This window comes from Megalobrama amblycephala, linkage group LG13 (assembly GCF_018812025.1).
Source record: "Megalobrama amblycephala isolate DHTTF-2021 linkage group LG13, ASM1881202v1, whole genome shotgun sequence".
Classification (NCBI taxonomy): Eukaryota; Metazoa; Chordata; class Actinopteri; order Cypriniformes; family Xenocyprididae; genus Megalobrama; species Megalobrama amblycephala.
The window spans coordinates 17,278,124-17,293,492 of NC_063056.1; the positions used below are offsets into that span (position 1 = coordinate 17,278,124).

The 15,369-nt window shown below is 35.9% G+C and overlaps 1 protein-coding gene across 6 annotated transcripts in view; it reads right to left on the reverse strand.

Annotated features, from left to right (window-relative positions):
* col14a1a (collagen, type XIV, alpha 1a) overlaps positions 1 to 15,369 on the reverse strand; it is a 168,931-nt gene that overhangs the window by 56,312 nt on the left and 97,250 nt on the right. For all 6 annotated transcript variants that reach the window (XM_048152204.1, XM_048152198.1, XM_048152199.1 and 3 more), the window contains 5 exons: positions 15,182 to 15,256; positions 10,465 to 10,604; positions 5,927 to 6,050; positions 706 to 849; positions 354 to 518 (listed from right to left, as the gene is read on the reverse strand). In XM_048152204.1, the coding sequence (XP_048008161.1) occupies positions 354 to 518; positions 706 to 849; positions 5,927 to 6,050; positions 10,465 to 10,604; positions 15,182 to 15,256 (648 nt within the window). The remainder of the gene's footprint in view (positions 1 to 353; positions 519 to 705; positions 850 to 5,926; positions 6,051 to 10,464; positions 10,605 to 15,181; positions 15,257 to 15,369) is intronic.

Here is a 15,369-nt window from a genome sequence, read left to right on the forward strand (position 1 = left end):
AAATATATCTCCGATTGTGTTCTTCTGAAAGAAGATAGTCATATACACCAAGGATGGCTTGAGGGTGAGTAAATCATTGGATAATTTTCATTTTTGGGTGAACTATCCCTTTAATAAAAAATATATAATGAAAATTGGCATCCTTAATATTGTTATTGTGTAGCAACAGTTTTACAAAAGCAATAAGGTAATGAAGGCCATAGCATATTGTGCGTTCATTGTACCTAACAACACCATGATTACATTCACAGTATAGCTGTATCTCTAAGATTACTGCTTAAAACTAGCAAGTTATACCACAAGTCACAACAAACTGAAAGAGGAAGTTTCTGTGTATTCTCAAAGGGACGTACTGGCAGTTGCAGCCTCACAAACAAAAGTTATGAGCTGTTCTTCAATTTTCTTGAAGGCATCCAGATCGTCCACAAAGAACACATGTCTTTCGCTAGGCTTGCTGGCAATGTTCACCAGCTCCCCGTAGTCAGCATCAGCGAAGCCAATGGCAAAGATGATGTATCCTACAGTGAAACAAGTAAAGCATTACTTTAATTACAGCATTTAAAGTTCTATTTTTAACATGACAGAAACAACCAAACCACTAGACATTTGGTGTTTTTCAGATGTTGCTGTTTGTTATGCTCATTTATAGATTCATACAACATGAAAATGAACTCAGTATGTTCAAGGAATATTCAGATTACTCACCCTCCATCTGCATCTCCTTGGAGATCTTGTTGACATCATCCTGAGAGCGCCCGTCTGTGAGCACCACCAGCACTTTAGGAATGCCCCTGCGTACGCCCGCGTCCTCAGTAAAAATGGCCTCCTTCACATGCTTAATGGCTCGACCTGAATCGAGAGTCATAAACAATTTTATGTTTAAAGATGTTACTGTCTCGTGCCAAGAGCAGGATTTACACCACTTCACGGACTCTGGGACGCCAACAAGTGATGGATTTTACAGGAACTTGCATCCTGACAGCATGATTTGCATTTGCCAGAGAGACATATTTTGTTGAAACTTCACGCCAATACCTGCAGAGAGCTGGAATGATGATCAATGAGGTGAAAGAACAAAACCTTTGACAATAAATATAGAAAACGTCTGATTCTGAAAAAAAAATCTTAAAATGTTGTTAAAATGATGCTGTTGTGATAAATGGTTTCTGCTACTTTTCCTTCTGTGCGTGTTATTCAAAATGTCTTTGTCTTTTTAAAGTATAAAAATGATGAATAACAGAAAATGTCATGACTGTTTGCATAATCCTTACATGGTTGTTGAAGTTATCTGACTCTTTGGCTTTGAGGTACATCTCCTCAGGAAAAGTGTTTTGTTATGATTAGGGGAGAGGGGTTGGTTGGCTAGAAGAGTTGGCGGACAAAGTGTTAATTTCTGGTACATATTTGTATTTTGAGAAAAAAATAACATCTGAATGTTTTCCCTCTTAAGCCACACTTATTGACCCTATCAAGCAAGATTTAAAAGTGCTGATTTCAAGGTAACTTTACAAGGTTTCTGTCAAAACTAATATTTACAAAATAAATAAAAATGGAAAATACAGTTTTAAAAATTATTGATAATATAATTCAAAAATACTATATTTTAACAGAGATGGGAACCAGTTGTAAGTTTTATTAAGTTAGGGTATGTGTGTGTGTGTATATATATATATATATATATATTCTTATAAATTATTTTATTTTTATTTTTTCATCCCGAACTGTCACGGTTCGGTGTATGAGTTCAGACAACAAATACAATCAGTCACAGGTGATCCACACTCCAATCCAGAATAATATCTCACATAGCATTACATTTACCTCAGGCAAGTCATTAAGTGTCCACAGCATGTTAGTTCACTAGATAAATTAACTCTAGAGGGGAGCATTTCACTAAATATATGCACTATATTAGCTTATATATTCATTATATTTTTTAAATGTAATAAATTAATCAACCCACTTTATTTATCAACCCATTATATATAACCCGAATATTATATATGTAATATATACATTTTTCAGTTGTAGGTTTTAATAGTCAGGTCTTAAAGTGACAGCATCCAAATATAACTGCTACCAAATTATGATATAATATTAAAAATATCTATATTTTCCCCCAATTTTTCCCATGGTATCAATTCTGATACAATTCTGATAGTGGAAACCACTAGCCAAAGTGACTGGTGAGCAAAAAAGTTAATATTAAGCCCTGTATTAATTATTAAAAATATTTAAATTAAAAACAAATGTGTGGTAAGTGATAAAGTGATTAGTTTAAAAAAAAAAAAAAAAAAAATTGTGCATCTTTCTTAAAATTAAACTACTTTAAACTATTGTGTCTGACAAGGCCTTTTTGTGTGTGTATGTATGTTTTACATAAGAACTTTAGCTTTCATTTGCACCTAGTTGATTAACTTTTGTTCCACTGGGGATAATTAATAAAGAACAAAAACTGTGCGAGACAACCCCGGTCTCACCTAATATTTTTAAGCTCACAAAGTATTTAGCACAGAGCAAAACAAAGTCAGACCCCTGATAAAAAGAATCTTCAAGACACTTTTTCCACGACACCCTAGCCGTCACTCCCAACAGACCTGAACTGTGGGATCTAACAAGCTGCACTGCCCCCATTTCAGTATTTTACCATTATCACCAACTTGGCACTGCAGGTGCAAGACATCAGCCAGGCTTCTCATTTCTAATTTGCATCTCTAATCATTCTGAAACGTCTCAGCTTCTCCAGGATCAGCGAGTATTAGACAAAATCCCCTCACAAAAGCTGCACTCTGAATAAAATATGGACGGGTATCTGAGATGCTGCACTTTGACGATATATTGCGACGAATTGAACAAGGGGACCCTGTGGCTATGCCTGACTGACTTCTGAGGCTGCCTCTTTCTCTTTCTGGCTTTTCTTCAGCTCCTGTCAGAGGGAGACAAATGACGGACTATGGTAGCAGACGGCAGCACTGTGTGAAGTGTGAATTATTTTGTTTAAAAAAAAAAAAAACAGGTGAGAACAAAAGAATTTAGACTGCAGATTGGAGTTGTGGCCAACTGTGGCCTTGAGTTGACGGGGGCAACAGCACTGCTGTTTGACTGACAGATAAGCAAGACATCATGACTGCATCATCAGTCAAAAGTATGTTTGGACTTTATCTGTTCATTTGTGTTTGTGAGCTTTGGCTAATATCTTTCATTCTTACTTGTTTGAGAGGAGAAGAGTGAGAATAAATCAACCCTCACAGCAAACCCACTTACTCACACTCGTGTCGTTCCAAACACACGACTTTCTTTATTCTGAAGAGCGAGAATGAATCAAATCTGGCAAAAACATTAAAATAAAATGAACAAAAAAATAAATAAATAAACTTATTAACTTGAATAGAATATGAATAGCAAAAATATAACTTTATATATATACACCATGAAAGTGATCTATATGACTATAGTCTATGACTTTCAGTATATTCCTCATATTGTTTGACTTCCGAACACTAATATATATATATATATATATACAGGGTTCCCACTCTTTCATGAAGACCAGATTCAAGGACTTTCAAGGACTTTTTAAAGCACCATTTATTTTATATCAAATTCACATCACATATGCAGCGTCATGAAAGACCTCTTACAATTCTTAACATTTTAATCCTCCTATTGCATTTGCATCCATTTTAACCCGGAAGAGGTACAGAATCATTTGTACATTCATTTTGGAAATAAATTAAAACCGTTTGCAGCTTTCTTATCCCTAATGTTAACAATTATTCCATACTAGATTTGGTTTTCATTTTTTATGAATCATTGCTTGAGTAAAAAACATTATAATATAGAGAGAATATTATAAAAATACAATTTGGCAATTGAGTGAAAAAGAAAGTATTATTTGGATCGTAATTGTGGCTTAAAGTCAGAATATATACAATATATTATAGATATAAGCTTGCAATTCTGAGAAAAGAAAGTCAGAAATGAGAGATATAAATGAGCACTTCTGAGAAAAAAAAAATCAGAATTGTAATTTATATATCACAATTCTGACTTTATAAGACACAATTGTGGCTTTATAATCATGCAATTTTGACCTTGAGTTCACTCAAAAATGAAAATTCTGTTATTTATTCACCTTCAAGTTGTTCCAAACCTGTTTGAATTTCATTGTTCTGCTGAGCACAAAGAAATATATTTGGAAGAATGTCAGTAACCAAAATGATCTTGCCCCCCATTGACTACCATAGTAGTTATTTTTTATTTTTTATCTGTTTGGTTCCAAAACAATATTCCTAAACAAATATACTAGGAGTAAGAGGGGCATGTTATAATTTTCACAAAATTTATTTCAAATTTAATTCAAGCACTTTCAAGGACCAATATTTATTTTCAAGTACTTTCCAGGCCTTGAATTCGTGTGTCTGAAATCCAAGTACTTCCAAGTACTTTCAAGGCGAGTGGGAACCCTGTATATATATATATATATATATATATATATATATATATATATATACACACATACATTTAAATAATATTATATATTAATATCAAATTATACATACAATACATACAATACATACATGAATAAAAATATGTGTGTGTGTGTATAACAATATTATTAATATTAAAATATTATAATTGATAATCATATTATAATAAAAAATTATATTTTTTAAATAATTTTGAAAAAAATATATATATTCAAAAGTAAATGTATAATATTATTAATATTAAAATATTATAATTGATAATCATATTATAATAAAAAATAATATTATAAAAATCATATTATAATATAACAAATTGGAATACACAAAAACAAGTAATATCGTAAATAACTCTTAAAAAAACTTTTTCTGAACATCAAAACATCATCATCACATTTAAATATTTTTCAAAGTCATTTTACAGAAACATACAGACCCAACTACTCAAAATTGACTTCCTGAATTTGAGTTTAAACACATTGAATGAGGCCAATCACTTTGATCCTCACCTCATCCCCTGCATATGAATGTATGAAAATGCAGGCGAGGGATTAGCCCTAATACCCTCAGAAAATAAGTCATGCTCATGTTTCAAATGAGCAGCCCGCTAAAGCTGGGATGGATAAATGCACCAGGCTCATAATGCCTGGATCACACATGTCCACATGTATCTGTTCTCACCAATGAGGCACAGCAACTGCTGCCCACCCACTGACTGGGGGCTCATTGCCATGGAGAATATGCCTTATACGGGGACGTTTTGTACGAGGACACAGCAGGGAGGGGGCTGATGTTCCTTCACCGTGTGGAATAAGAGGTGTTTCATTTTAGAACAAAGACTGACAGCAAGACAGCATGAACACAAGGGCAGGGACACACCATTCTGCTCTGCTGCTCACCGAGCTGGAGCCGTTGCATTTTATCAAACTCATACTCTGAAGTTCTTGGTCTAGAGCTTCCAAAACAGGACATTACTAAAGCATGTTTGTCAAAAGTATTAGAATGAAAAAAATCTGCTTAAAGACCAGCATGATTTGCCATACTGGTACAGTGGAAGTCAGTTTATGCTGGTCAGTGATTAATGTGGCCCAGATCTACCTTGCTTTTTACCAGAAAAACCATTATGGCTATTATGAAGAGAAATTTAAAAGCCATGCCTTTGTTTTGTTTAAAGGCTAATTTACCATCAGACTCAAACATCCTTTAACAGTGTTTATGTCTAGTTTTCTAGTATGAATATCTAAACACAAAATGAGATACATTTACTTGATAAGAAAACTTGATAATTAAAACTTGTTTTCAGAGACTATATCTTGAACAGAATGTTTGGCCAGAATTTTAAAGTAGTTTTAAAATATTGAGACAGACAGACAGACATTGTGACCAAACCTCAGTTTGTCCATCACAAGTTAATCGCCTCTGAGGACAGAGATACATGCCTGTCTTGGTGTTTCCTCCCTTGTATGTGATGCGCTGTACGGCATCCAGCAGAGCTTCTTTATCGCTATAGGAGTTGAGCTTGAACTCAGTTCTGGCATCATCACTGAACTGAGCAATGGCCACCTGTCAGATATAGAAAGTAAGTTAGTAGCCATTTATCACATGTTTAAAAGTGACAGTAAATATCAGGAAGTATTTCCCAACGGAATTGATTTTAAAGGGCATTTTTGTACTTTTACAAGGGAATACTGTATGTTTTCTTTTGTGTTTACTGTATAACACACATCATGTTGTGCATTTATGATTAATACTTCAAATCAATTACTTGAAAAGATCACTGCAGTGTATAAAACCATAACTAGAAAGGTATTATTACAATTTAAAATAACTTTTCTATCATTGTTATATACCTAGTCAATACCAAAGTTGTTATATAGTCAATACCAAAGTGTTCAGTGTCACATTATCCTTCAGAAATCATTATAATATGCTGATTTGGTGCTCAATAAACATTTCTTATTATTAGTTAAAAGTGAAAGTGACATGTGAAGGCCAAGTATGGTAACCTATACTTGGAATTTGGCCTCTGCATTTAACCCATCCAAGTTAGTGCACACACACAAGGAGTAGCGAGTAGTGAACAAACTACCACATTGCAAACCATGGACACACACACCAGGAGCAGTGGGCAACCATTTTGCTGTGGCACCGGGGGAGCGATTCGGGATTAGGTGTCTTGTTCAAGGGCACCCGAGTCATTTTCCTGCCGTTATTGAGAATCGAACCCACAACCTTCGGGTTACCAGTCAGAATTTCTAACTATTAGGCCATGACTGCCCAAAATCAATGTTGAAAACAGTTGGGCTGCTTTGAAATTGCTTGAAATAGAAATCTTTTGAAACAATGTCTTTACTGTCACTTTTGATCAATTTAAAGGGGACCTATAATGCCCCTTTTACAAGATGTAATATAAGTCTCTGGTGTCCCCAGAATGTGTCTGTGAAATTTCAGCTCAAAATACCCCACTGATCATTTATTATAGCTTGTCAAATTTGCCCCTATTTGGGTGTGAGCAAAAACACATAGTTTTTGTGTGTCCCTTTAATTGCAAATGAGAAGTTCCAACTTTTAGAATGCATTTAGCTAATCGACTAGCATGTTCCATCATGTTAATCTTTTGTGCAAATCCAGCATTGAATTGACCCTCGTTTGTGAAGCAGTCCAGCATAAAATGACGCCATGGTAACAACACTCTACTACAGCAACTCTAAAGCAGCCCAACATGGCCTCACCCCCTTTGTCGCGTGTTCTCGGGGACAGGGTTTATGTAAATTTTAGACTTTGTGATGTCACCAACCCAGGAAGAAGTTCATTGTAGTCCCTACCAGCCATTTGTTGTAGTCCTTAAAAAGCGATTTCTGTAAAGAAATTATCTGCCTTTGCATTGAACTTTGAGTGTCTTAACTTTGCAGATGTTGTTTATGCTCAAACAGCAACATTACACACTAACTAAAGTTAAAAAAGTGAAATCATAATCAAGGACCCCTTTAACCCCTTTAACCATGTTCAAACCTAAAACCTTGTGATTACAAGCTCAGAACCTTATAGCTTACTGATGTTGAACTGGTTTGAGCCAAGTCAAACATGTCTACTTGGCCTACAGCAGATGACAGAAGGCAAACATCTATGTGTAAAAGGAGACATTTGTCTGTGCCGTGTTCCTCTGTTTACTTTAGCTCCTGCCCTTCAAATGTGCTTGTTCTCCTGTTTTCACATCCCTTGAAGTAGATCCACTGCAGTGATCCCTAAAGCTGCTGATGGGTTGTGATAAAGATCTTCTGAATCCTGGACTGACATGTCTAGACAAAGGCTATTTTTATCTAATGTTCTCTCAGGCTACTGGGTTAAATGCTTGGTAGTGTGGTCTTCAGCTCAGAATAGCTATTCCCATGATGCCTCAGTCCAAAAAAACAATCTCTGAGAGAAGCAAAAAAACCTTGCTAAAGCAAAATGGACATTAGAAGATCTAAAGCAGAGCTTCTCAAAATATAGAGCCCATGTGGTACATGACAGGACATATATACAGTATACAATTTGTATATATATCTGCTTTAGATCTTCTAATGTCCATTTTGCTTTAGCAAAAATGGACATTAGAAGATCTAAAGCAGAGCTTCTCAAAATATAGAGCCCATGTGGTACATGACAGGACATATATACAGTATACAATTTATATATATATATATATATATATATATATATATATATATATATATATATATAGGGCCCTATTTTAACGATCTGAAACGCAAGTGTCAAAGCGCGAAGCGCAAGTAACTTTGTGGGCGGGTCTCGGCGCTGTTGCTATTTTCCCGGCGGGATAAATGGCTCTTGCGCCCGGCGCAAATCTAAAATGGTTTGGTCTGAAGTAGCTTCATTATTCATAGGTGTGGTTTGGGCGTAACGTGAAATAAACCAATCAGAGTGTCATCTCCCATTCCCTTTAAGAGCGAGATGCGCTCGCGCCATGGCGGATTGCTATTTACATTGCGTACACGCGATGAGTCAGTTAATATATATGTGTGTGTGTGTATTGGCACGATTGTTCAATTAATTAGCCAATTTCGTTCATCATTATAAGTAGTAATAGGCTGAATTGAAAATAGGTAGCCTAATTCTAATACACGCAATGACTATTCATCATTACATTTTTATATTTATGTACACAATAATATTCTTTTACACTGTAATCCTTTTGTTTTTAATATTTGGCATGTTTGTGTGATGCGCATCCCTGTGTGTAATAAGCAAAGTCAACGCGCACTGTGGACGCGCCCAGAGGCGCAGTTTCTACCAACGCGCTCTAACAAAAAAATATTGCGCCATTGACTTTAGACCAGGTTTGAGTTGATCTATGGCGCAGTCTATTTTCAGCTCCTTAAAATAGCAATGCGCGGGCAATGCGCCTGAACACACCTCCTTTTTTGCGCTGAACCGCCCAGGGAGCGCAAGTTCATTCACTAGTTTATCGACGTGCTTCTGTGGAGGGAAAAGCGCGCTTTGCGCGGGTGCAAAATAGGAATGACACATGCGTCGGTGTACAAGTCAATTGCGCTGGGTGCAAGATAGGGCCCATACAGTTTTATTACTGATCTGTACCTTGTGAAAACGAAGAAACTGAGTATTAAATGTACTGAATGTGCACTTGTAGTGTACTTCAAATCTTAAAAGTATATTTTTAAAAAATGTACTTGCTGATAATTTAATATTATTGAAATTAAAGGGTACTTAAGTGTACTTAAAGAAAGTACACTTACAAGACTTTCTTAACACACTAGTGTACTTTTAAAAAGTGCACATTGTAATGTAAAATTGAAAGTTTTATTTTCCATAGTGCTTTATGAAGTACACTTATTTTGATGTTTTGACTAACATACTAAAGCACGTGTAAAGTACTTTATAATTTTAACTGTGGTGTATTATTTGAAATTACATTTAAAGTTATTATGTTTTAAATGTAAACTGTAACTTCATGCTAGAACAAAGTTCTGTGTTTACCATATGCAAATGTATGTGTCACATAATGTTTAGATGTAAATAAAAGCCTAAATTAAATCTTTAATTTAAAATTTTTTAATCTTTTATGTTTTGGTTACTAAGAGTTTCAATGGGTGGGGGGGGGGATTTAATATTTAATAATTAAAAATTTTATATTTTTTATTAAAAATATCTTAATTTGTGTTTTAAAGATTAACCAAATACTTCTGGGTTTGGAAAGACATGATGGTAAGGAAATTATGACAGAATTTTCATAGATTTTTGGAAAAGCATTATATTCAGTCCATAGTATATTCATTAAAGGGGTGGTTGATTATGATTTCACTTTTTTAAATTTTAGTTAGTGTGTAATGGTGCATGTTAGAGCATAACAATGTAAGGCTGAACATCGTTACTGGCAATCGTCATTTTGGCTGCGTGAGATTCTCCAGCTTTGTTGTTTTTGAGCAACTGAAGAGCAAGCTGTTAAAGCTCCGCCTTATTCTGGAAAGCGGCCAGGAGCAGCAGCTCATTTGCATTTGAAATGGACACACACAAAAGAAATTGTGTTTTTGCTCACACCCAAATATGGGCAAATTTGAGCTATAATAAATGATCTGTCGGATATTTTCAGCTGAAACTTCACAGATTCATTCTGGGGACACCAGAGACTTATATTACATCTTGTAAAAGGGGCATTATAGGTCCCCTTTAAAGTATATTATTTCCTATAGTAAGTGCTCTTTTTAAAATATGCCAAAGTGCACTTTTTCAAAAAGGAAGTGATTTGTGAAAAAAAAAAAAACAGCACAGTGTTGACAAAATGACATGCTTTCACTTTTGCTTTTATCTTCAAGGACATGCATTTGGAAGCTCAAGATGGTGGTCTTTTTTTTTTTTTTTTTTTGTTAAAAAAAATGTTAGAAATGTTATACAATACGAACAGATAAAAACAGTATGAAGTAGTCTGATTTTGGCAGACATTTCACGTGCAGCATACCTGTGTTCCCTCGGGGCCAATCACATCAAGTGCACCAGTTGTGCTGTACAGGAAACGAATAATCTTCTGAAAGTTGTCATCTCCTATACTCCAGGAGCCATCTACAAGGAAGGCCAGGTCTGCCTTGGCTGCTTTGCAAACTGAGAGAGAGAGAGTCGAAAGAGACAGCAAGAGAGGGGGAGAGAGGAAGCAGGTGAAAAATCACTAGCTAAAATAAGAAATTCTCATTACCGTGTAAGCGCTGCAGTACAACAGATGTCAAATGATTCTAAACACTTCCCCTTCTCACTGACAGGATCTCCATCACAGCTAGCTGGATAAAACAAGGAGGCTTAATTAATTCCCAGCTACCTCTGTTGTTCTGCTCTGCCATACTGTTGCTTTGCAGGATTTTGGGCTAAACACATAAACTGTCAGTCACCTAAAAATGTGCTTCATGTGGTAAAATCTAAAAAATAAAATAAAATTTTATTTAGTGACTGAATCAATCTGAATTCATTAGGTTGTATTGATTAAATTAATGTTTAAGGGTCAAATTTGGTTGAAAATTCACCCTACCTATTTTCTAAATGCATTTTATTGATCTTAACGTGAACAATTTAGTCGCAGGTTTTACTTTTTTTTCTTTTTACCTCAGACTTCACCTTTATTACAATTGACTGCAAGCTCACATTCAGATCTGCCTTCATTCAATCAACAACCAATAGCACTATTTTTTTTCTTTTTCGATAATCCGTTTCACTCGGATGTATGTCACAATATGGAAAAAGAAGATTTTTTTCTACTTCTGTTTCATCGCGACTTTCAAGATCCTGTTTACAAAGGTTTTTTTCTACTGGTGTTTTGAACAAATCTTTCTCGTTTACTTCCTTGCACTCATTCATATTCGGTCAAAAAATATGAGTCTCTCTGTTCTGAAGCACTGCTGTACTATAGCACAAATCACAAGTGTTTGAGTGTGGGCTGGGATGAAGCATTTCATCGGTTGGACCTACTGAACAAACAAGCCCCTTTCACTGAACAAGTTGCTATTTTGAGTCTGAACAAGAGTGGGACTGATCAAGACACCTTGTTTGTGAACTAACTAAATGAATGAGGCATTGTGGTCGCAAACAGTTTGAATGAACTGGCAAATCTCATTAGGCCTAATTTGTTCACATCTTGTTCAGTTTGTCAATCTTGTCCACAACAAGGAGCAAATGTGCTGTTTTGGTCATTAACAATTTTGTTTGAAGGGTTGAGCGATTCAGTGGCTTACTCATAATAAACAAAAAGCTCTCAGAAATCTATTTAACTTTCTATTAATCAAAGAATCCTGAAAAAAAATATCACAGTTTCCAAAAAATATTAAGCAGCAGAACTGTCAACATTGTAGAACCATTGATCAAATCAGTATAGGTGCTGGTCATGTAATTAGAATATCATCAAAAAGTTGATTTATTTCACTAATTCCATTCAAAAAGTGAAACGTGTATTTTATATTCATTCATTGCACACAGACTGATATATTTCAAATGTTTATTTCTTTTAATTTTGATGATTATAACTGACAACTAAGGAAAATCCCAAATTCAGTATCTCAGAAAATTAGAATATTACTTAAGACCTGTTACAGTTATGCTTTGTTTCATGGACTTTTAGTTTGTATTCATGTCACATGTCTTCCTTTGTTCTGTTTCCCGCCACCTTTTAGTTGTCATAGTAATTCATTTAATCATCACAGGTGTTTATCATTAGTTCCCTCTTTAACCTTGTATTTAAGTTCCTGCCTCTTCGTCCTTTAGTTGTCCGGTATTGTTTGTGTTGAAGCACACTGTTACGTTTTTGGATTATCTTTAAGCCTTGTAAATAAACATTGTTGGATTTCTATATTCGTCTTCGTCTTCCTGGGAGTGTTTGTAACAAGACCATTACAAAGAAAGGATTTTTAGAAATCTTGGCCAACTGAAAAGTATGAACATGAAAAGTATGAGCATGTACAGCACTCAATACTTAGTTGGGGCTCCTTTTGCCTGAATTACTGCAGCAATGAGGCGTGGCATGGAGTCGATCAGTCTGTGGCACTGCTCAGGTGTTATGAGAGCCCAGGTTGCTCTGATAGTGGCCTTCAGCTCTTCTGCACTGTTGGGTCTGGCATATCGCATCTTCCTCTTCACAATACCCCATAGATTTTCTATGGGGTTTAGGTCAGGCGAGTTTGCTGGACAGTTAAGAACAGGGATACCATGGTCCTTAAACCAGGTACTGGTAGCTTTGGTACTGTGTGCAGGTACCAAGTCCTGTTGGAAAATGAAATCTGCATCTCCATAAAGTTGGTCAGCAGCAGGAAGCATGAAGTGCTCTAAAACTTCCTGGTATACGGCTGCGTTGACCTTGGACCTCAGAAAACACAGTGGACCAACACCAGCAGATGACATGGCACCCCAAACCATCACTGACTGTGGAAACTTTACACTGGACCTCAAGCAACGTGGACTGTGTGCCTCTCCTCTCTTCCTCCAGTCTCTGGGACCCTGATTTCCAAAGGAAATGCAAAATTTACTTTCATCAGAGAACATAACTTTGAACCACTCAGCAGCAGTCCAGTCCTTTTTGTCTTTAGACGCTTCTGGCGCTGTCTGTTGTTCAAGAGTGGCTTGACACAAGGAATGCGACAGCTGAAACCCATGTCTTGCATACGTCTGTGCGTAGTGGTTCTTGAAGCACTGACTCCAGCTGCAGTCCACTCTTTGTGAATCTCCTCCACATTTTTGAATGGGTTTTGTTTCACAATCCTCTCCAGGGTGCGATTATCCCTATTGCTTGTACACTTTTTTCTACCACATCTTTTCCTTCCCTTCGCCTCTCTATTAATGTGCTTAGACACAGAGCTCTGAACAGCCAGCCTCTTTTGCAATGACCTTTTGTGTCTTGCCCTCCTTGTGCAAGGTGTCAATGGTCGTCTTTTGGACAACTGTCAAGTCAGCAGTCTTCCCCATGATTGTGTAGCCTACAGAACTAGACTGAGAGACCATTTAAAGGCCTTTGCAGGTGTTTTGAGTTAATTAGCTCATTAGAGTGTAGCACCAGGTGTCTTCAATATTGAACCTTTTCACAATATTCTAGTTTTTTCTGAGATACTGAATTTGGGATTTTCCTTAGTTGTCAGTTATAATCATCAAAATTAAAAGAAAAAAACATTTGAAATATATCAGTCTATGTGTAATGAATGAATATAATATACAAGTTTCACTTTTTGAATGGAATTAGTGAAATAAATCAATTTTTTGATGATATACTAATTATATGACCAGCACCTGTATATTAGAATGATTTCTGAAGGATCATGTGACACTGAAGACTGGAGTAATGATGCTGAAAATTCAGCTTTACCATCACAGGAAAACACAGGCTCATTGAAAAAACGTACCTGTGGCAACATTTCAGCAAAACGCGAAATACGTACCAATACATAAAATATCAAAGCAAATATTTTCCAACAGAAATGAACACTATAGTGGCAGTAAAACAGCAAGCATTTTTAATCCTTTTCATACAAACTTATGATTAGGGGGCAGATTATGGGTTAATAGAGACATATTTTCACACGGCTCCTTGCTAATTATTATATTATGACCTCAAAACTCTTCTTACCATAGTGCATGATTTGTCATTGAATATATTTTGGAGTTTCCATCACATAACCAGCTCAATATGTTTGGCTTTTCTGACATACTCAGCTGAATTGTACCTTTTAGCGCCATTAACCCAACACTTCAATTCATAACTGCGGTGATACATACAAAAAAAATCGCAATAAAATGTTGCCAGATTCACGTTAATCTGTTTCAGATAAAACTGAACACAATTTTATAGACACTCACTGGACATTTCACATGAAACTGTTGTGAAACGTGCATGACACAATTTAATATTTTGCAGAAACGTTGCCACAGGTTTTTCCAATGAGCCTGGCCAGAGTTAATTACAAAATATATTAAAATAGAAAACAGTTGTTTAAATTGTAAAGATATTTCACAATATTTCTGTTTTTACTGTTTTTTTGATCAAGCGTAAACTGCAGAAAGGGTCACTGAATCAATCAGTGAACAAATCTTTTAAGTAAACTGACTCATTAGGCTCACTGGGATTAATCAAAATCCTGACAATTTCTTTTACGTATTTGCTTATTAAAACAACAAGTTTGTGAGACATATCACATTTTCATTAAGGAGCTAACACACGTGGACTAAAAGCCACAAAACTCTCATTTTGATTTCATCAGGTCTTTAAGGTAAGAAATGTTTCACTTTTTACAATGTGACCTGTCCTCAAGAGTAATGTACAACCATTTGGGTTAACTACTCAGACTCCCAGAGATAAATCCATATAAAAGCAACAAATAAATCTAAAGAAGCATTTAGTTTCAGTCTAAGAAAGTATTCAGGTGTTACTTTATGATGCATTAAACACCATTCTGTCAGACAATGAAACAAATCTATTCGCTATAAAGCAGGAGCTGAGGGATCTAAAAAGATCTATATAAGAGGGTAAAATCAGGTGTGTTGGGAAGTCTCAGGCATATTTATTGAGAGCGGAGTGGCTCAGAGAATAAGAAAAGGTTAGCTGTCAGCAGAGATGTACATTAGTGAAAGGTCACATAACACAAAGGGACATGGCCAACAAATAGGGAAAAACAATGGCAGAAAAGCCAGTTCTTCCCACACTGGTGTCCTACCTTCTTTGGCTGGGGGGATGGTAGGAGGAGGGATCGTGGTGGGTGGTGCGGTTGGTGGCTGGGTGGGTGCTGGAGCTACAGAAACAACAAAACAATACATAAACCAGAGCAGGACCTGGCTGCCTTCACTTTATTACACACACAATAAGATTTGTGATCTCAACAGATACCTAATTGTAAAAGAAAAA